At 42.7% G+C, this 22,918-nt stretch overlaps 1 protein-coding gene across 1 annotated transcript in view; it reads left to right on the top strand.

The window, feature by feature from the left end:
• The first annotated feature begins 3,999 nt into the window (after positions 1 to 3,999).
• POLRMT (RNA polymerase mitochondrial) overlaps positions 4,000 to 22,918 on the top strand; it is a 68,731-nt gene continuing 49,812 nt past the window's right edge. The window contains exons 1-6 of the mRNA XM_032223786.1: positions 4,000 to 4,137; positions 8,162 to 8,254; positions 11,412 to 12,058; positions 12,893 to 13,023; positions 18,094 to 18,277; positions 20,960 to 21,109. Of these exons, the coding sequence (XP_032079677.1) occupies positions 4,101 to 4,137; positions 8,162 to 8,254; positions 11,412 to 12,058; positions 12,893 to 13,023; positions 18,094 to 18,277; positions 20,960 to 21,109 (1,242 nt within the window). The 5' untranslated portion in view covers positions 4,000 to 4,100. The remainder of the gene's footprint in view (positions 4,138 to 8,161; positions 8,255 to 11,411; positions 12,059 to 12,892; positions 13,024 to 18,093; positions 18,278 to 20,959; positions 21,110 to 22,918) is intronic.

A 22,918-nucleotide genomic window follows, 5' to 3' on the forward strand; every position in this document is an offset into this window, starting at 1 on the left:
AAAAACTGCATCCCAACTACTTTGGTGCAGCCGTTAGGCTGCTCGAGCAACGTTTAAATTAAGGTGTCTGGTGGCTGCCAAAATGCGCTCATCCACTAGATGGCAGCAAAGTAGTAGAACTCTGTCTGTCTGTCTGTCTGTCTGTCTGTCTCTCTCTCTCTCTCTCTCCCCCCCCTCCCCCCCATGACCCATCACTCTTTTTTCATTCAAAAATGTGATAGGCTTAATTGTATATGAAGAAAGTTAGCACCCACCCGTCTTAGAATGAAATATTTTAGGAAATATTAAAAAGGCAGAATATTATATTTTTCCCTAAATGAGAAACATGTTTCTAAAGACAGAAATTCATGGCCACAACTCTCTTGCCTAAGGGGCCAAGTTTAGAAATGCAGATTTGGTAATCTATTCAAGACAGGATTAAAACCCCAGCATCTAGGATTAATTACATTTTAAAACAAGATTAAAAAAAACCCATCTCATTGTCGCAGACAAACTAATTAAAATCAAATAACAAAATACACAAAACAAGCCTCTAAATTACAAAATCCCGTAGAACAAACAGACTTGTTGAGAATTTAAAAATCATAAGATAAGGGCAATGGATATTTTTACACCCTATCTGCTGGTCAAGAAAGTTTAGGTGTGACAACAAAATGAACACCTGGAGCCAAGGTGTGTGTAGTACTGTAGGAAGTTATCACCCAGCCCTCTACCAGAAAAAATGAAATATCCTAGGAAATATTGAAAAGGCAGAATATTTCTCTGGATGTGAAAAGGAAGAAACATGTTTTAAAAGAACCTGCAATGCCTGCAGCTTCCTGCCCATCCCTCTTTGTCAATGAGCCATTAAAGGCTGAGCTAGTCCACTTTACATAATAAAGAGTTCTCCCCTTCAGGTCCAGAGTAATGGGATTAAGGCATGATAATATTGGCCCTTCACCCAACTCGCCACATGGAATCTGAGAACTCAACCAAACCTGGATTCAAAACGCAGCCTAGAAAGTTGCCCCTGCATGGGCCCATGGGAGTCTGACAACCAATCCGAATATAAGCTCAAGATCAAAGGCCAGAGAGGGCATAAAACCAGGGACTCAGCTTTCCTTTTTTCTTCTCTTTTTCTCCACCAACATTGAACATGTGATCACCTTTTCTGTTCAGGATTCAAGCCATGTGGTCCGGTCCACCATTAAAACCATCTTTCCAAGCAGCCTCCATGTCTCCAGTGTCTTTTTCCCCACTTGGAGCCGAACCCAGAAGGACATTTCTTCCAACAGTACCTTCCCAGAAGTTCAGTCAATTTTCTGAGCATGATTTAGTGGCTTCTATACTCTTAATTAATTGTACTTGTGTACATCATCCTTGTTAATTACAAAGATTGCCCAAAATCATTCAATTAGCAGTCTTATTAGAAGAAGCAATAGCACTTAGACTTATATAGACTTATATATTTTCCCATGGTACTGTAGGAAGAAAAATTCCAGGAATAAAATGGAGGCTGATTGGAAAGAATGTTGGTTTATTGATGAACAGAACTACCAACAAATAGCATGTAATTCTGGGACAGTTTTAAAAATGGAGTTGAGAGGGGGGTGGGATTTATACCTTCTGGATTCCTATGGGGCCGTGGCTGTCTCTATAGACAAAAGGGGGAATGCAAATCCTATGGTGTTTGTCTGAGCTAATTTTGTCTTGCCTAATTGTGTTGCTTATCTGGAGTTTCTGACCTAGTCTTTCTGAATGGATTACCAAATCTTCATTTCTAAAAAATGGCCTCCTCAGTTTCTGCTTGGGACGGGGAGACTGGTGCTGGTTTGTGCCTCCCTTAAAAAAATAAATCCTGGAGGAGGATCCAACATCATGAAGATTATAAGGGGGAAGAATGTCCTATACAGGATACAGTCAAATAAATGAGGGATAATGATACAAAGGAAAATATATATGTATGGGTACAACATAAGGAAACTGGATGTAAATTGTAAACAGTGAGGAGGGTATCACTGTAAGGAGAATTATAAATTTTTGTTACTAGATATTATGGATGTTTAGCTGGAATAGGCCATAAGGATTCAATGTTATTGGAGGATTTTAGAAATAGCAAATGAAATGCCAATATGTTTTAAATCGATGTATTTTATGATGAAGGACATTTATACAATTTTTTATTTACAAAAACCCATTTCTCTTTATAGGGGAAATATTCTCTCCTGCCTTTTCAATATTCCCAAAACATTTCATTCTCTAGGAGGGTGGGGTGAGCGCTGACTTTTTTCAGTATTTGACAGCTCCCTCTAAGCAGTTTACAGAGTCAGCGTATTACTCCAAACAATCTGTGTCTTCATTTGACTGACCTTGGAAAGATGGAAGGCTGAGTAAACCTTGAGCTGGTGAGGATTGAACTGCTGGCCGTGAGTTAACCTGCAATACTGCAGTCGTTAGCCACTGAGCCACCATGGCTAAAATAAGGTTAAGTTTACAGGCAACACTACTCTGGCCTTTCTTTTGGAGGTGGTCAAATTGGCCAAGGATATTTTAAACTTAAAGTAAAAAGGTTAAAAGGCTAGTTAATGAAAATATTAGTTAAAGAACATATTAGTTAAAGAACATATTTCTTTAGGAACAGCATTCCACAAAAGATGAATAAAAATGGAAATACAGAATTAAAACTGAATATAGTACCAAATCCACATCCAAATAGGGGGAAAAGATATGTATAAGATTCCCTGCCTTTTCTTCCATAGTGCTAATACTGTATACATGTAGTCCTTGACTTACAACAGTTCATTTAGTGATGATTCAAAGTTACAACGGCACTGCAAAAAAGTGAGTTATGACCATTTTTCACACTTGTGACTGTTGCAGCATCCCCATGGTCATGTGATTTACATTCAGATGCTTGACAACTGCCTCACATTTATGACCCAGTGTCCCCTTTTGCGACCTTCTGACAAGCAAAGTCAATAGGGAAGCCAGGTTCACTTAACAACCATGTTACTGATTCACTTAACAAATGTGGCAAGAAAAGTCATAAAATGGGGGCAAAAATCACTTAGCAAATGTTTCCCTTAACAACATAAATTTTGGGCTCAATTTTGGTCGTAAGTTGAGGACTTACCTGTATAGGATTGCTGGGTATAATCAGGATAATTGGCAGCCAGTTTGTTCTAATATTTAAGGCACCAGGCTGGAAAGTCAGAGAATTTGAATTCAAATGCTGCCTTAAGCATGAAAGCTGGTTGGGTGATTTTGCATCAGTCCTCTCTCAGCCAAGCCACCTCACAGGGTTATTGTGGTAGTGAGGAGGAAGGTGTGTAGAATGTGTTTGCCCCCTTGGATTATTTGTAAAAATAATAAGGGTAGAATATAAATGAATAAAATAATATTTTAAAGGGAAGTGGTTGGAACTTTTTAAAAGGAAGAGTCCTATCTGCTTTTTAAAGTTTCTTTCCAATTTTTGTGGTTGACTTTGTATTGCTTTTATATTTTAATGTTAATATTAATGATTTTAACCTATTAATGATTTCCATTCTCTTTTTATCTGGTAAGCCGCCTAGAACACTTGATAGCCAGGTGGGCAGGATAGAAATTTAATACATAAATAATGGCTTCCAGACTCACAGCTGCATAAATCTAACATAAAACATCTGTAGGCTACCAATTTATTTACTTTCCAAACCCTATAAAAATATGAAAGTTCTACAAAATCCCACCATTTAAAGGTATTAAATTAGTTATGATTTTTAATATTTTTAAAAAACTGCCTACGTATATGATTCATATGATCGTAAAAGGCTTTGAGCAGCTTACAAACGATACGAAAAGGAGGGGGGGGAATCTGCATATGAACCTCGCGATGAATGGCCGAGGCAACAGCCCTCTCTTATTTTTTCTTATCTCTATGTTATCGCCATGCCTCCAACGATTGGTCGTTTCCAACTCTATCCCGGCCGCTCGAGCGGACGGGCCCATTTGGTGGCGAGAGAACCACAGAGACGCGTCTTCCTCGCGGGCGCAGAGCGCCGCGCCTGCGCAATAGCGGGATAGAGAACCATGCGTGCTCTCCCGGCCAGGCAGTAAGATGTAGAGGGCAGCGGGGTGAACCGATGCTGAAGCTGCAAGGGACGCTGCTGTGGGGCAAAGGTCAGTGTGGGGGGCATGTGGGGCGGGGGGTGGGTGGGAAGTAGCGAACCTTTCGCCTCGATCTGGATCTTTGGGGAAGAAGGGTGCTTTGCCCTACTGGAGGTGGGTGGATTTGAACTCGCCACCCATTTCCCTCTTGGGGTGGGGTAGGGGGGCTAATAGCACACTTATGGACGCCTTGAAATTTGGATACCTTCAATGGCCTCGTTGATTGACAGCCTTCCGCCCATTGGGTTGGCGCTTGAACGGGAGACCACCAGGAGAGCCACGAAGGCTGCCTGGAGGAGAAACTTGAATTAGATGCCTCGGGATTCAGCCACACGCCTGTGTTGATGCTGAGAAGCTTGCCCGGATGCAAGATGAAGAGATCAAGAGTCTCAGGCTGAAGGGAGATCTTGCCTGTTACTTAATCTCCCTTGCTACAGGTAGTCCACAATTAGAATAGAATATAGAATAGAATAGATAATAGAATACAGAATAGAATAGAATAGAATAGGAGAGTTGGAAGGGACCTTGGAGGTCTTCTAGTCCAACTCTATGCTCAGGCAGGAATTCCTACACCACTTCAGACAAATGGTTTCCAGCATCTTCTTAACTTCCAGTGTTGGAGCATTCACAACTTCTGGAGGCAAGTTGTTCCATTGATTAATTGTTCTAACTGTCAGGAAATTTCTCCTCAGTTCTAAGTTGCTTCTCTCCTTGATTAGTTTCCACCCATTGCTTCTTGTTCTATACTCAGGTGCCTTGGAGAATAGCTGGACTCCCTCTTCTTTGTGGCAGCCCCTGAGATATTGGAAGACTGCAATCATGTCTCCACTAGTCCTTCTTTTCATTAAACTAGACCTACCCAGTTCCTGCAAACGTTCTTTATATGTTTTAGCCTTCAATCCCTTAATCATTTTTCTTGTTCTTCTCTGAACTCTTTCTAGAGTCTCCACATCTTTTTTACATCGTAGTGACCAAAACTTTCAAAACAATTGAGACTAATTTTTCCCTTGCTGAGCAGCACCGTTGTTAAGTGAGTTTTGTCCCATTGTAGCACCTTTCTTGCCATAGTTGACACCTGAAGCACTGCGGTTTTTAAGCTAGTAACATGGTTGTTAAGTGAATCTGATTTCCACATTGAATTTACATGTCAAAAGGTCGCAAACGGGAATCCCATAACCCCGGGACACTGCAGCTGTCATAAATACATTCCAGTTGCCAAGGGTCCAGATATTGATCTTGTGACCATGGAGATGCTGCAACGGTTGTTACGTGTGAAAAGTGTCACCTTTTTTCAGTGCCGCTGTAATTTCAAACGGTCACTAAATGAATGACTTGTAAGTTGACTACCTATATAGGTTTCCCATAATTCTCAATGAAATCATTGCCCTCTCTAATGGAGAAAGGTGTATAAGGCCCTGTATTTCCGCCCCTAACATTAGTACTAGCCTATAAATTTCATAAAAATAAGTAGATCAGAGGTCCCCAAACCTGGCAACTTTAAGACTTGTGGACTTCAACTCCCAGAATTCTCCAGGTAGCATAGCCATAGAGTTGAAGTCCACAAGTCTTAAAGTTGCCAAGTTTGGGGACCCCTGAAATAGATGAACAAACTTTACTGGTTTTTTTATTTATTTTTAAATTGGCGTATTATAATGTTGTTTTAGGTATAACCTGCTCAGTGAAAGCTGCAACAGTTACGTTAGAGTAGCCTAAGCTTGATTTGGATTTCTTTTGGGATTGGAGTTGCATATTGGATGAGATGTTTTATCATTTAAAAAAAGCAGGTGTGAATATGGCCATTAAGAAGATGTTTTACCTTCTTAATGAAATAGGAAGGAACTAATTCCCTCATCCCTCTAAAGAATAGGATAGGATAGGATAAGAATAGAATTAGACTAGCTAGAATAGAATAGAATAGAATAGAATAGAAACAGAGTTGGAAGGGACCTTGGAGGTCCTCTAGTCCAACCCCCTGCCTAGACAGAAAACCCTACACCACTTCAGACAAATGGTTTTCCAACATCTTCTTTAAAACGTCCAGTGTTGGAGCACCCCCAATTTCTGGAGGCAAGTTGTTCCATTGATTAATTGTTCTAACTATCAGGAAATTTCTCCTTAAGTTGCTTCTCTCCTTGATTAGTTTCCACCCATTGCTTCTTGTCTTACTCTCAGGTGCTTTGGATAATAGTTTGATTTAAAAGTAGGGGAAAGAGTGAGATAATGGATAAAGTGCTCATCCTTGATTTTCTGTCTTATATATGAACCTCTTCAATTTTTGGAGTGCCAACCCCAACCATATTAAGCATTCTTGAGCCCAATAAATGAACATTTTTGCCAGATATGAAATTCTTTCTTTGCAGTTCAGAGGAGGCCATGTTACTCCTTTTCCGCTGCTTGCTTTGTCAAGCTTATATACTCCCCTACCAATCTGAAATGTGCAGATGGAACAAATGGGTTGATCGCACACCTGTAACATCCAGAGACAGAGGTTCTCAGAGTGATAGATAGGAAAGGCCTTACAAAACCCCAAAATATAATTGTTATGTAAACCAGTGGTTCTCAACCTCTGGTCTGGGGTTCCCTGAGGGGGTCACGATGTCATCACAGGGGGGTTGCAAAGCCTTGAAATGTTGTGAATTAAATCTGGGTGGTCCGTGGCCATGGTCTGTGGCCACAAAAGGTATTTAAAGAGAGTCCGTGGTGAAGGAAAAAGTTGAGAACCACTGATGCAAACAATATAAAAAGCTGAAGCTAGCACAATCTTCTTATATATATAAAGTGTGTGTGTCTGTGTGTGTGTGTTCCAGTTAACCCAACTTGGTATACAAATGACTTACTCTCTGGGGAAAAAAAATACTGTGGGGGTAAGACACCCCTAACACCCCTTGGGATGTGTGTTCTGTTAAGATATAGCCTGTTGTGCCTTAAAATGGCTTCTACTGTACTGCTGTAAAATGGCTTCTACCGTACAGGGCAGCGAACTTGCCATGTTAACGGCTTCACAATACTCCACATGGGGCTCCCTCTGGTAAGCGGAAAAATCCAACCATCAAAATTAAGTTTGGTCAGAACATTCTCTCCCTATAAATAAATATCTGAACAACACCGGGTTATCGGCTAGCAGAGAAATAAATACATTAAGCAGCAACACTTATCAATACTGTATCTTCTGAAATTATAAGGGAGATAGAGAAAGGAAGGGAGGGGGAGAAGTGACGAGAGAGGAAGAAGGGGAGAAAGAGAGGAAGGAAGAGAAAGAAGAAGGGAAGAGAGAAAAAAGGAAAGGAAGGAAGGAAATCCAATCACAGTAAAGCAGTAACACCCCTTTGGGGTTTTTTGAAACGTTGGTAGAGTTTCTCAAATGCTTTGGAAAATAAAAGAGATGATATCAGCGATCGAAAGGTTGTTACATAGGCACCAGTGGAATTACGTTGGCGGTGTTTTACAAGTGGAAGATACCTGCTTTTCTCTGGTAACAGGGCCTTGCTCGTAGGCTCCCCTGCCTGGGAAGTCAAGAGGGAGGAAAAGATGTTGGTTTGTTCTCTTCCCGATGGCCATGTCACGGCTCCTCCTCTTAATAACCAAGAAAGAAACCACTCAACTCCATTTCACAGAATTAAGTGTACTTTTACCGATTATAAGTAATGAGAAGCCAAGCAAAGCTGGATCTGAGCAAAAGCGCGCGAAAGCATTAGATATTAATACATGATTCATTCCCCTCCGCTTGGTACCCCAGTCCATAGTCCAATCGTATATCTCCACAGAGGACAGGTGGGAGACATCTTCAAAAATCATCATCAGGTTGGTATGCTGGACAGTTGGCCTTGGCGGGAAACTCCCCTCCTTCCAGATACGCAAATGAATGGTGTGAACAACTCCCAATTAACAGTCCTCCTGTACAGATTATTTCCCTCACCCAAATACCATGGGCCCTCCCTCCCCGTTTCAATGGCAGCCAAAAAGCAAGCAGCAAAACAGAGGCTGACAGGCCCTTTGGAACCAGTTCCCATAATGATCAGCCTTCTCTCCTTTTCAGGGAGGCTCCATGTTGGGATGAGATGTTACTCAACCAGGGTGAAGCAAGAAAGCTGGAAACTATGGTTACATGAGCAGGTGGAGCTGTTGGAAGGTAAGCCAACAAACCAGAATTAAAAAATAAGCTGTGCAGATATTTATGCGCGGTGCGTATTCAGAACTGGATGTCTACGCATTTGACGTATCGATGGCAGTGATTTGTACTCTTGCAATGGGAGTAACTCTGAGTAGCTTAAAAGGAATATAGGTAGTCCTCAACTTACAATCACAATTTTTAATTGATTTTTTTATTAATTACATTTTTAGTGCTTAATAAACATTGTGTTGTCTGGGTGTTTAATTTGCTTGACAATTCTCTACCCCCGTTTTTCCAACCACTGGTAAAACAGATTCCATGTTTGATAATATTCTGTGCCTTCTTCCTGCTTAATTTTCAATGTCAATCTATCCATTTTTGCACGTTCAGTGTTGGCAAACCTTTTCGGCACTAAATGCCGAAAAAAGAGCGCATGCTCGTCTGGGGTGCAACCTGGAAGAGGATCTCTCCCAGTGGGCATATGCGCACCAAAAAATTAACTTCCAGTTTCCGGCGCGCACATGCGCACCAGCCGGCTAGTCTTCCGGTTAATGGTGTATGCTCACACGATGATCAGCTGGCCAGCATGCATGCTCACACTGGGAAATAGAAGACCAGCTCTTCCAGTTTCCGGCACTGCCCAAGCACGAAGGCCAGCTGATCGTCGTGCGCGTATGCGGGCCAGAAATCCAGAAGAGGAACAGGAGACATTGCGTGTGCCAGGCAACACAGCTCCGCCTGCCATTTTGGGCACGCATGCCATAAGTTCTCCATCACAGGTCTAGTATCTTCTTAATTATCTCTTCGTCTCCCAGTGTTTCTTCATGTTTCCAATGTTGTGTAAATGTAATCTTCACTGCTGTTACAACATATAATGTTAAGTACATACTTTTCTTATCAAGTTTTTCTGATGTTATACCTGATAAAAAATAGTTCAGGTTTAAAATCCACATGTTTCCCTATCATCTTTTCTAGCCAACTGTGCTTGCATCTCTGCCCATTTTTTTTGTTTTTTGTTTGTTTTAGCACAGGTCCAGCCCATACGATATAATGTTCCCTTCTTTTGATTACATTTCCAACATTTGCCGGACATATTTTTAAACATTTCAGCTAACCTGGCAGGTGGTAAATGCCATCTATAAAGCATTTAAATCGATTTTCTTTATAAGAAGTTGCCATTTCTGTTGCTAACGAGACAGTTGCTAAGGGCGTTTTGCCTTATTTTTCGACCTTTCTTGCTGCGGTTGTTAAGTGAATCATTGCAGTCGTGAAGTGAGTAACATGGTTGTTAAGTGAATTGGGCTCTCCCATTGACTTTGCTTGTCAGAAGACCACAAAATGGCCACATAATTTACATAACGACAGTGATATACTTAACAACCTTGGCAAAAAAGGGGGGGGTTGTAAAATGGGGTGCAACTCACTTAACAACCACCTTGCTTAGCGACAGGAATTCTGGTCCCAATTGTGGTCATAAGTGGAGGACTTCCAGCAGACAAATAATGTTCATTCTGTTGTGAGACAATTTGTTAAATGAATTTTGCCCCATTTTACGATCTTTCTTGCTGCAGTTGTTAAGTGAATCATCACAGTTGATAAGTGAGTCACCCGGTTGTTAAGTGAACCAGGCTTCCCCATTGATATTGCTGGTCAAAAAGGTCGCCAAAGGGGATCTCACATGCACAGCAACGGTCATAAGTATGAGACAGTTTTGCCAAGGGCCTGAATTGTGATCACGTGACCATGGGGAAACGCTACAAAGATCGTAAACGTGAAAAGCGCTCTTAAGTCACTGTTTTTTCAGTGCCGTCGTAACTTTGAACGGTCATTAGATGAACTCTTGTAAGTTGAGGACTACCTGCACTCCATTCCAGTTGGTGGATAACTTTTTCCTAGGAATCTCTTCCAAGCCAAATTGCTAGAGAAATACTTCCTGAAAAAAATCAAGTATTTACTTGTCTTGTTTATTTAGCCACAGCTGTGGCATTTAGACTTACCATAATAACTGCCCCATAGTGCACTCTCTGGGCAGTTTACAATGCCAGCCTATTGTCCCTAACAATCTGGCTCCTCATTTTGCCAACCTTGAAAGACGCAGTCAACACTGAGCCCATCAGAATAGCGTTTTTCCCCTTTGTATCCGTCCATGAGTCTTTGAGAAGGGATCGCTCTTTTTTATTTTTATATATATATATATATATATATATATATATGTATGTATGTATGTATGTATGTATGTATGTATGTATGTATGTATAGATAGATAGATAGATAGATAGATAGATAGATAGATAGATATTTTTATTACATAGACAACACATACACACAACAATGGAGGAAAAAAACAGAAACCCCCCCCCCATCATCACATACAGCATGTTGTTTGGTTACAGGTGTTTTAACATTTATCATTCTTATACATTTATTATTTCATTTAATAGGTTATAATATACAGTTTGGGTTGCTTCGTTTTCCATCCCTTCCTCCTGTTATAACACCACCTTATTTTCCCTTTCTTTTCTCCCTCCCTCCCTTCTCTACTTTCTTCGTCCCTCCTCTCCATTTCCCTTCCTTCTTCCTGTACCTTTCTCCTACTCCTGCTCTTCCTCTTCCCCTTCCTACCCCCTCTCCTCCTCTTTCTCTCCTTTCCATCCTCCTCTCCTTACCTCTTTCTTTCCACCCTCTCTCCCTTCTCTACTTTCTTCCTTCCTCCTCTCCTTCTCCTTCCTTTTTCCCTTACCTCTCCTTTGCTCCTGCTCTTCCTCTTTCCCTTCCTACCCTCCTTCCTTTTCTCTCCCTTCCATCCTCCTTTCCCTTTCCTTTCTCCATCCCTCCCTTCTCTACTTTCCGGATCGCTCTTTTGAATCTCTGCGCATTGTCCAGATACCTTATAATTGTTGTGGACTGCCAGTGGAATTGGCAGCAAGATTCCCCCCCCCAGCCCCCAGGAGCACTCTATAAGCTTCCTGAAGGCTATCCATGCCCTTTCGTGAAAAAACGGGCCGTTTTGGGGAGGTTTGCAGAGTGCAAAACCCTTTTTTAAAAAAGTTTGCCCCTTCAAAACCTTGGTGCGTCTTATACTCAGGAAAATACAGTATATCCCTGTTTCTGTTTATCCTACACCATTAGAGATCACATGTTGTGTTCTGTTTCCTCCCATCCACACCGCCCCCAGTGTTGGAAGCTAGAGTGAAGCAACTCCGGGCTGATAACGAATCGGACATCCTGAAGCCCAAGATCCAAGTATGCCAGATCAAGAAATTCAATTACTTTCAGGGTGCCGCACCCCAAACATCTCAGGGCAAGCCCCTCCCAATGGACAAAGCCGCCCGCATCCTCAAAGAGAATGCTTGGAAGGCCAAAGTGAAGATGGAAAAACAAGTCAGCAAAATGAAGCGTTGGGCCGTGGATGCCAAAACCTTGGAAGCGATCCTCTGCTCTGAAACTCTGGTGGAAAAAGCTGTTAGGGACCCCCTGAAATCTGTCAGGCAGCCTACTACAGCCGATGGCTCCGAAGCACAGTCGAACTGCAGAATCGCCATGACAGGGATCCGTGTCTGGGACAGAAATCCTGCTTCTTCTTCTGATGTCCAGGCCTCGGCTAAGCCTGTGCCAATGCTTAATGGGAGGATGCTTCCAGAAATGAAAATCTTCCAGGATGATATTCGGATGACCATTTTAGCCTACATGGACACTTCCCTGTTCAAGAACCAGAAGAGGAAAGCCTTGCAGTGCTTGTTATATTTCCACAATACCCCGGGGCTGAAGAAGTTTCTGACTGTACAGATGTTCAGTCTCCTCATGTGTCATTACGCCAAGCAGGTTGGGTTTTTTTCTTCCCCCTCTTTTGCACATACATACTGTCAGGCTTAACCCAATTTGGTCCATTAGGAAAGAAACACCCTTGACTCCATTACTAATAGCCAATTAGTTATAGGGAGCAAAGCCGGATCTAAGAGTTCACGCGCAAATATTTCCGGTTCCACCACAAATGCGCGCACAACAAAAACGCGCCTGACTAAACCGCGGTGTCTAAAGCGCGGTGACAAAACCGTGCGACGAATGAGCAACGAATTAGCCCTAAAGCGCGCCGACAAAAGCGCGCCGACAGAAGCGCGCTGTAACGTAACCCTAAACCTAACCCTAAACCTAACTGTAAATCTTACCTTAAATTAAATCGCGCTTCTGTCGGTGCACTGTTGTCGGCGCGCTTTTGACATCGCGGTTTTAGCGCCGCAGTGTTGTTGGCGCGCTTATGACGTTCGCGCTTTTGTCGGGTCACGATATTTCCTAGTTAAGTTTCCCTTCTCTGTCCCACTCCCTTGTTATCTCCCCATTGTTGAAGTCCGCAAGTCTTAAAAGTCCCCAAGTTTGGACACCCCTGCCATAATCTATTAATTGTAGCTGAATGCTTCTGGGGTAACCTTTTGGGGTCACATTTCTGGGTCTACCCAACACGCTAATCCCCAGTATAGTTTAGTGTGCTATATAAATGGGGCCATGGAGTATTTTCAATTTTTATTTCAAGCGGCAGAACTCTCATTCTGTATCCTGGATTGTGTCATGGTTCTTTTTAAGAGTTGGGGGTGGGTGTAGCTATCATTAGCCGGATCGACTCTGTGGTTGCATTTCATTCCTGTTTCCTTCTCTGCTTAGGGCGCGCTTAAGAAAATTGGCTGGCTGTTTTGCATGCTGGAGGAGAATGACCTCAAGCCGAATCTTGATTGTTACATGGCGGTGCTAAACTGCATGGGTCGGATCAGAACCGAGCCCCATATCATTTCAAGGTAACGAGCCGCGATGCCCTTAAATAGCGTTTCTCCACCTTGCCGGTTTTAAGGTGGGTACCTCAATTCTCCCAGCATTCCCTCAGCCAGCATGGCTGGCTAGGGAATCCTGGGAGTCGAAGTCCACACGGTTCCACCACAAAACCGCGGTAGACTAAAGCGCGCTCGACGAAAGCGCGTACGTGACGTCATCACAGCGCGACGAAAACAGCACGCTGTGAGCGGTAAATTTAAAATTAACGCATAAATCTAAACCTAACCCCCCCAAACCTAACCCTAAGCCTAACCCTAAACCTAACCCTAAACCTAACCCTAAACCTAACCCTTAACCTAACGCTAAACCCAGCGCTAACCCTTAACCTAACCCTAACCCTAACCCTAACGCTTAACGTAACCCTAACCCTTAACCTAAACCTAAACCTAAACCTAACCCTTACCTTTACGTGAATCGGCTTGCTTTAATTTTATTTTAATTTTAATTTAATTTATTTTTAATTTTATTTGTTGCGCTGCTGAGGACGTCAGGTACGCGCTTTGATTGGGCGCGCTTTAGTGGACCGTGGTTTTGATGGGTCACGAGTCCACACACCTTAAAGCTCTTGTCAAAGTTGAGAAACGTTTTCTCTTAGGACAGTCTTGAGATGATGTTCCTGTTTGAATTGGGCTAGGGAGGAGCTGAGGAGTGGGACGGACATAGAATAACACAGTTGGAAGGGACCTTGGATGTCTTCTAGTCCAATAATATAAAAAGAAAAAATAGCACTCTAGCTATGTAGCTCTGAAGAGGATACCGATCACCAAATGAGAAGGTGTTCCAACCGAGGCTTCCCCAGCAGCACGAAGCCGAGTCCTCGTCTCGATAAACCCCTTTTATTTAATATACAGTGAATTCCTCTCCAGCAAAATCCTGGCACATCTTCTTTTCAGATAGTTCACAATTACTGACCTTTATCAGGCTTGGAGAGAGGCCAGGCCGATATCTTTCAGACACCACAATACTTGTCAAGAATGCAGGAATGAACTAATTCAGCTGGAGCGTTGTAGGAGGTAAGGACGTATGCACACACTCTGCACGCGTTCATGTGTTGGCTGCCGGGCCCCGTTGTACCATACCGGTTGCAACGGTATCCGGAACCCACCACTGCCATGTTACAAAAAAGATGTGGAGACTTTGGAAAAAGTGCCAAGAAGAGCAACTAGGCCTGGAGACTAAAACATATAAAGAAAGGTTGTAGTCACAAATTTAGCCGAGATGGCTAAAATATCTGCATATCTTATGCACCACTTAAACAAGAGATATAAATGAGACTGGAAAAAATGGATTGATTATACACAAAATAAATGTGGATAAACGAGACGGGGAAAAATGGATTGATTATATACAAAATAAATACGGGACTAAGAAATTCCAGATAGCTTATGATTAAAATCAGGAATGATATAAATTGTTTAAAGTTAGCTTAGCAAGGAGGAGCTAAGCTCAGTGTAAAGATGTTATCAATTTTCTATTCCTTTTTCCAATATATTTTAGATTGTTTTTGTTAAAGATTTATACTGTGTATGGGTTCTGGGAAGTTGGGGGAGGGAAGGCTGGGGGCTGTTGGGGGGGAGGGAGGTTTGACGAGGGGTGTTAGATTTTAATGTAATATGATTGCACATGCTGTCTTCTCTTATTTTTTCTTTAAAACTAGGATATGTTAAGTATATTGTTATGGAAGTATAAATACCATCAACATAGATTGGAGTTTGCTCAGAAGGGGAAATACACCAATGAGAGGAAGAGTGGGAAACAGAAGGGAGAAGAAAGATGGGAAGAGAGGGGTAGGAGAGAGGGTAAGGGGGGAAGATGAGGAGGATAAGGAGGAGTGGAATGTAGAGAGAGGAGAAGGAGAAAGGATGGGGAAGTAGAGTAGAAAAGGATGATGGAGGGAAGAAAGGAGATAGGAGAGAGGTAGAAGAAAGAGGTGTATGGAGAGCAGAAGAGCTAATAATGGGTTTTTATCTTTTGGGGCGTTGATTACAAGAGGAACTGATGTAATTGCTACTTAATACAATAGGATACTGGCTATGTAATAGTATACATGTGATTGTATGTTATGAAAATGGAAAATAAAAAAGTATATTTTTTTTAAAAAGGTTGTATCAACTGGGTATGACCAGTCTAGAGAAAATAAGGGGTGATATGGTATTCTAGTATTTGAGGGGCTGCCCCAAAGAAGAGGGGGTCATTTTCCCAACCACCAGAAGCCAAGACAAGAAGCAATGGATGGAAACTAGTCAAGGAGTTAAGGAGAAACGTCCTAACAGGGACAAGAGTTAACCAGTGGAGCAGCTTGCCTCTAGAGGCTGTGGGTGCTCCATCAACGGAGGCTTTTAAGAAGAGACTGGACAGCCACTTGTCTGGAATGGGATAGGATCTCCTGCTTGAGCAGAGGGCTGGACTAGATGACCTCCAAGGTCCTTTCCATCTCTGTTCCGATCAATCGACTACCTGTACCATCTGCTGGGGAATGGTGAGAGGTGTTTCCAGACCAAGCAAGAATTGGAATTGGAATTGGAATTTATTCAATTTGTAGGCCGCCCTATTCCCTGAGGGGACTCAGGGCGGCTGAACAAAAGCCAAGGGAGGGGAAATTACAAAAAGTAAGACAAAAACAATCAGACAATACAAACGATTTAAAAGCACAACAGACACAGCAAATTCGAGTAGTGGGGGGAACTCAACCCCAGGCTTGCTGGGACAGCCAGGTCTTCACGGCCGTTCGGAAGGCCCGAAGGGTGGCGAGCAGGGGTGGGTTTCAACCGGTTCGCGGCGGTCCCCGCAATCCAGTTGGTCGCCGAACCCGGAAGTAAGTAACTTCCGGGAACGGCGAAGGCCCCCGCCCGCGCGCGCCCGCTCCTTACCCGGTTTTGCCGAATTCTGCGCTTCCACGCATGCGCAGGACGCATACAGCGCCTGTGCGATCCTCCAGGAGCAGCTGGAGCATCGCACAGACGCTAGTACGCATGCGCGCAGCGTACACATGCACGCAGCGTACACATGCACGCAGCGTGCACGTGCACGGCGCGCGCATGCGTGAGGACGCCGCCAGCCTCGTTCCAACCGAACCGGTTGGAACGGGGCGAGAAACCCACCCCTGGTGGCGAGGGTCCGAATCTCCGATCAGCTCCTGACAAGCTGCAGTGCTGATGGAGACCCACTGAGATGCTGTGGAAGGAATTCTCAAGAGAAAAACGCTGTTCCGTAATTGAAATGCTGCAGGGGGAAAAAATTGCTCTGCATTGAATCCTTTTACCAAAGACCAGCGCAGATAAAAAGGTCTAGATAAAAGTACAGTTGCAGGCGAGATAAATCACTTGCAGCCACCCACAAATGAAAAAGTGCTGTCCTCTGGTCAACCTTCTATCCTTTAATCTTAGGATAATCGCAGAACGTCAAGGAGGGGTATTTATGTGGTTGCTCCACTTGATGGAGCAGAATCAATCAAAGACGGTGGGATGAGGGGAATGAATGTTATTTTAAACTACGTCAGAGAAGCTGTGACGGTGGAGAGACCAAAGCCCATCTCAAGTGCTTCCTTGGGGGGGGTATCGTAACCACTCACCACAAATTTTGATTGATTGATTGTGTCAGTCATCCCAACTTGTTCAACTAGAAGAGAAAGACATTTGAATCCATGGTTAGTGAAAGTACACTTTACTAGAGCTGTGGTTTCAGTGTAGCAAAGCCGGATCTGAGCTTTCGTGTCCAAAGCTTCTGTTAATTTCTTCCCATCTCACCCCATCCCTCCCGGTTATCTCCAACTGTCCAATTACATTCTTTTTTTAAAAAGTTTTTTTATTTTTATTCTCATATATAGTTACAGGTATATATTCACCTATATTTATTTATTTATTTATTTATTTTATTTCCCTTTATTTGTATGCCACCCTTTTCCCTGGGGGGACTCAGGGCGGCTCACAGTTCAAAAGGGGGGGGGAGGACAAACAAACATATTATTCGTATTTATGTTTATCACTTTTACATCTATTTTTTTCCCTATAAAAGGTTAAAATATACGTTCTGGGTTGCTTTAATTACCATCCCATGCACCTATTTTGTATTATCACCACCCTATTTTTCTTTTCTTTTCACCCTCCCTCCCTTCTCTACTTTCTTTCTTCCTCCTCTCCTTTCCCTTTCCTTCTTCCCTTGCTTCTCCCCTCCTCCTCCTCCTCCTCCTCCCCTTCTCTTTCTATCCCTTCCCTCCTTCCTCTCCTCTTTCTTCTTTTCTCTCCCCTTTCCTCTCTTTTATTTATTTGTTTGTTTGTTTGTTTGTTTGTTTGTTTGTTTGTTTAGTGGATTTCTAGGCCGCCCAATCCCGGAAGACTCCGGGCTGCTTACAAAGCGAAAAAAAGACTAATTAATAAAAAATAAAGGAAAACTATTTAAAACATCACCCATGCACCCAATCTAATTGGGGCTGGACCTTAGCAATGAGGTCAACAGCCCCAGGCCTGCCGGAATAGCCAGGTTTTAACAGCTTTTCGGAAGGCCATGAACAGCTTTTCGGAAGGCCATGATTATTACATTCAAACAAATTGTTTTGGTAACAGTCCCTGTGTCAGGATTCTGACCCTAATTAAATCATGAGCCTCCCGAGATCATGTGATTGCCATTTGTCAGCGGGGAATGTCAGATTCATATAACGACTGCATCGTCTTAGCATCTGCGGTGATTCGCTTACCAACCATAGCGGGAAAGGTCATAAGACTGGGCACAAGTCGCTTAGCAAACCATTCTTCGCTTAGGAATGACACTTCGAATCCCAATTGCGGTCGTAACTTGAGGAATATCCTCCCGTATAAGAACCTGGCTTCCCCATTGACTTTGCTTGTCAGAAGGTCACAAACGGGGGATCACATCACCCCGGGACATTGCAACGGTCATAAATACAAGCCAGTTGCCAAGAGTCTAAATTTTGATCAGATGACCAGGGAGATGCTGCAGCGGTCGTTAAGTGTGACAAATGGTCCTAAGATGGTCGTACGTCAAGGGCTTCCTGCTCAGGCTCTCCTCTCTCCCAACAGATGCATTGAACAGCTGGAAAGTGACGGTTTCTCCTTGCAAAGCTTCTTCAAGGATTCCACGTACGAAGACAACGAAGTCAAGATGATCCTGGCGGCCATCCAAAGGGTGAAGCCGGACTTCCAGCCGGAATTCTTTTCCCCTCCGACCACCACCATCCCGCTACTGGACAAATTCTACAAGAAGGTAAAATTTGAAAGTCTTCACTACCTCCGAGGTGTTTGTGTTTGATTTGGTAGCTGTGTTTCCCCCCACAGGCCACCCCTCTGCTAAGCTCCTAATTCCCACGGCCCTGTCTTGGGCCCAAGGATATTTACCCATGTAATAGGGCTGTGTTGCTATTATCCTTCTCGTCTTTCTCACTTTCTCATTTTTCTTACCGTACTACCTTCTCCTATTGGTTCCTATGTTTTATCACTTGTTGTTTGTACCGTATGATTTGCACAGGTACAGTACAGGTGGTACCTAGCTCAATAGTATAGTAGCTGTGAGAGGGATCTTGGAGTCCTAGGGGACCACCATTTAAATAGGAGCCAGCTGTGTGCAGCAGCTGCCAAAAAAGTCAACACAGTTTCGTAACAAATTTGTGACAAACAGGAATGAAGTTACCAGTGAAAGAGGACTAACTCCTTTTTCTTCTGTCTTTCCCCCTCCTCCTCCTCTATCTCCCTTCTCCTTTTCCTCTGCTACTTACCCAGACTTCTTTTTCCTTCTCCCTCCCTCCCTCCCACCCTCCTCTTTTTCCTCTCCTCCTCTTCTTTTCTAGTCCTCCTCTCTCACATAGTAGTAACTGTGAGGGGGATCTTGGAGTCCTAGTGGACAACCATTTAAATAAGAGCCAGCCGTGTGCAGCAGCTGCCAAAAAAGCCAACACAGTTCTAGGCTGCATAAACAGGGATAGAATCAAGATCACGTGAAGGGTTAATGCCACTTTATAATGCCTTGGTAAGGCCATACTTGGAATACGGCATTCAGTTTTGGTCTCCATGATGTAGAAAAGATGTGGAGACTCTAGAAAGAGTGCAGAGAAGAGCAACAAAGAGGATTAGGGGACTGGAGGCTGAAACCTATGAAGAACGGTTGCAGGAACTGGGTATGTCTAGTTTAATAGAAAGAAGGACTAAGGGAGACATGATAGCAGTCTTCCAATATCTCAGGGGTTGCAACAAGGAAGAGGGAGTCAAACTATTCTCCAAAGCACCTGAATATAGAACAAGAAGCAATGGGTGGAAACTAATCAAGGAGAGAAGCAACTTAGAACTGAGGAGAAATTTCCTGACATTTAGAACAATTAACCAGTGGAACAACTTGCCTCCAGAAGTTGTGAATGCTCCAACACTGGAAGTCTTTAAGAAGACATTGGATAACCACTTGTCTGAAGTGGTGTAGAGTTTCCTACCTAAGCAGTGGGTTGGACTAGAAGACCTCCAAGGTCCCTTCCAACTCTGTTATTCTATTCTATTCTATTTAGGACTATAATATGATTTATGATCTGTGACTTATCACTTCATCGTTTGTATGTACACTGGAGACAAATTCCTTGCGTGTCCTATCACACTTGGCCAATAAAGCCTATCCTATCCTATCCTATCCTATCCTATCCTATTCTATTCTATTCCCATTCCCACTGCACTCCACTCTTTATTCCACTCTACCCCACTCCATCGTATCCCATCCCATCCCATTTGTGTTTGGTATGATCACATGACTTTGGGAGGGGAAGCTTTAGAATTTTGAATCTGGGTCCTAAGTACAGGTAGTCTTCAACTTACAACCCTATTGAGGCCAAAATTTCTTTTGCTAAGCGTGACAGTTGTGCCCCATTTTATGACCTTTCTTGCCACATTTGTTAAGGGAATCACTATAGTTGTTAAGTTAATAACAGGAGTTGTAAAGTGAATCTGGCTTCCCCATTGACTTTGCTCGTCGGGAGGTCGCAAAAGAGAATCACATGACCCCGGGACACTGCAACCATCATAAATATGAGCCAGTTGCCAAGCATCCGAATTTTGATCATGTGACCGTGGGGAGGCTGCAACGGTCGTAACTGTGAAAAACAGTCCTAAATTACTTTTTTCAGAGCTGTCATAACTCTAAACGGTCACTAAACGTATGGTTGTAAATTGAGGGCAACCTGTATCCCCCAGGTACACTGTTGGAACTTCAAATGCTTGCTAAGCAATTGGTCATAAGTCAAGGCATCTCCATTTTCTGCATTGGATGAGGAGAGCGCATCATTCTTGTTCTTTCCTGGCCACTTTTTACCGAGGCACGATTGAGGTTGTTTTAACAAACTCTGTCACTGTTTGGTTTGCTGGCAGCTCAAATAGAAAGTCCATACAGAGAGTAGTGAGGACAGTGGAGAAGATTATAGGAAGCTCGTTTCCCAGCTTATAAGCACTATGTGCTTAGAGCTCAAAGCATTGTTGGAGATCCCACACATCTACTTTACGGTCTGTTTTTGTGGCTCCCCTCGGGGGTGGGGGTGGGGGGAAGGTTTCAAAGTATTTCTAACAGAACTACCAAGTCTGTAACAGCTATGTTCCCTATGCCATCCATCTGATAAACTCGCAAGATACATTTTTCTCACCATGTACATCTGAACTGGACTGTTGTTTTTCTGTGTTATATAATATATGTGGGTAGATGCATAATTTTTATTTATTTACATTTTTGTCATGTTTCTGTAGTACGTATTAGAGGTGGTGACCCTTTGAGAGCTGTATGCAACGAAATTTCATTTTAATGTATGCCGATTAGTGTGCATTTAAAATGACAAAGTTATTCTAAGTCCCAAGTCTAACTTTAAGGACTACGGGTATGCCTGAGACATCATCACGGATTTCTTCCTCTTTTCTTTCCCCTTAGAAGTTTCCCATTTCTTATGCCAAGTTCAATTTCACAGCAGAAGAGCTTCAGCAGCGGTTCCGAAGACAATACAACTTGGAGACGTCCGACAGGGTGACGGTTGAGTCGGTGGAAGCCACTAAACCTATCACAGCTACAACTATCAAAGCGGTAAAATTGATTCCTGAGGAGAAAGTTGCGTTTCTGGCCAGAATAAAAAGAATAGAATAGAATAACAGAATTGGTAGGGACCTTGGAGGTCTTCTAGTCCAACCCCCTGCTTAGGCAGGAAACCCTGTACCGTTTCAGACAAATGATTGTCCAATCTCTTCTTAAAAACTTCTGTTATTGGAGCATCCACAACTTCTGGAAGCAAGTTGTTCCACTGATTAATTGTTCTCACTGTCAAGAAATTTCTCCTCAGTTCTAAGTTGCTTCTCTCCTTGATTAGTTTCCACCCATTGCTTCTTGTCCTGCCTTCAGGTGCTTTGGAGAATAGTTTGACTCCCTCTTCTTTGTGGCAACCCCTGAGATATTGGAAGACTGCTATCATGTCTCCCCTAGTCCTTCTTTCTATTAAACTAGACATACCCAGTTCCTGCAACCGTTCTTCATAGGTTTTAGCCTCCAGCCCCCTAATCATCCTTGTTGCTCTTCTCTGCACTCTTTCCAGAGTCTCCACAAAGGGAAGTGATAAATACAGGAAGTTCTCAAGTTACAACCGTAATGGAACCTGCCCATCATGGTTGTAATACGTGACTGTGGTAAAATGTTTTGGTTATGTAACCGACCCAATATTACAACCTTTTTTTTTAAGTGTTATTGTTTTAATTAAACAAAAACACACAAAAAAATCATCTTTCGTTACATCTTGTAGAAAGCGTGTCGATTGGTTACAAATGCATTTCGTGCGTTTCTTCCACAGTCATTACATATACTTAATTCAAATTGAATTGTACATTTTAAATCATTTTTTTAATGAATTTTACTATCACTGTACCACAATTCTCATTTAATTACAATTCTTTAGACGTGCTTTTATCTAAAATCATTTGTATTTAGAGATACAACCACCTACTGGCATTCATTCGCAATTTCAATAAACCTCCAATAACATTACACCTTTATAACATATTCTAAAACAAAGTCAGTTAATAAAATATCTAAGCATTCCCCCCCCCTTTTTCCCCAACTCACAATTTAAAGCTTATCTCCAATTTGCTTTTGCTAATATAACACACACATATATATCATTAAACATTATCCATTAACATTTCCTTATAATTATTGTAGTTAACTAAAAATTATTTACTATTTATATCACCTCTTCTCTCATCAGGCCCAAAAGAAGTTTTACCTTTATAGCAAGCTCTAAACAAGAATTTATTAATAAATATTACAATCTTTTTTTTTGTGGCAGCCATTAAGCAAACCAGGGGTTCATTATGGGGTACCGTTTTGCTCAAAACTGAACACAGATGCCGGTTTTCGGCAAACCCATTTGTAAAATGCAGTCGGGTCTGTGGTATGTTGAAAACTGTCGTAAATGTGGCCCAGTTGCCATGCTCGCAAAGCACAATCACATGACCACTGCACATTCTAATTTGGGCTATAAGTTCCCCTCTGGTAGGTCCATTGAAACTTCAAACAATCACTAAGCCACCAATCATCCATTGAAGACTCCTTGTCCATCATGAACAGTTGCAGAAATTGGCTATGAGCCATGGTGGCGCAGTGGTTAGGAATGTTATATTGCAGGCTAATTCTGCCCACTGCCAGCAGTTCGATCCTGACTGGTTCAAGGTTGACTCAGCCTTCCATCCTTCCGAGGTTGGTAAAATGAGGACCCAGATTAGAAGCTGACTCTGTAAAAACCGCTTAGAGAGGGCTGTAAAAGCACTACGAAGCGGTATACAAGTGTTATTTCTACGTGCAGTCAAGCGTGCAAAACCTTGGGGAGCCTATGCTCACTTAGTCTAA

This window comes from Thamnophis elegans, chromosome 1 (assembly GCF_009769535.1).
Source record: "Thamnophis elegans isolate rThaEle1 chromosome 1, rThaEle1.pri, whole genome shotgun sequence".
Taxonomy (NCBI): Eukaryota; Metazoa; Chordata; class Lepidosauria; order Squamata; family Colubridae; genus Thamnophis; species Thamnophis elegans.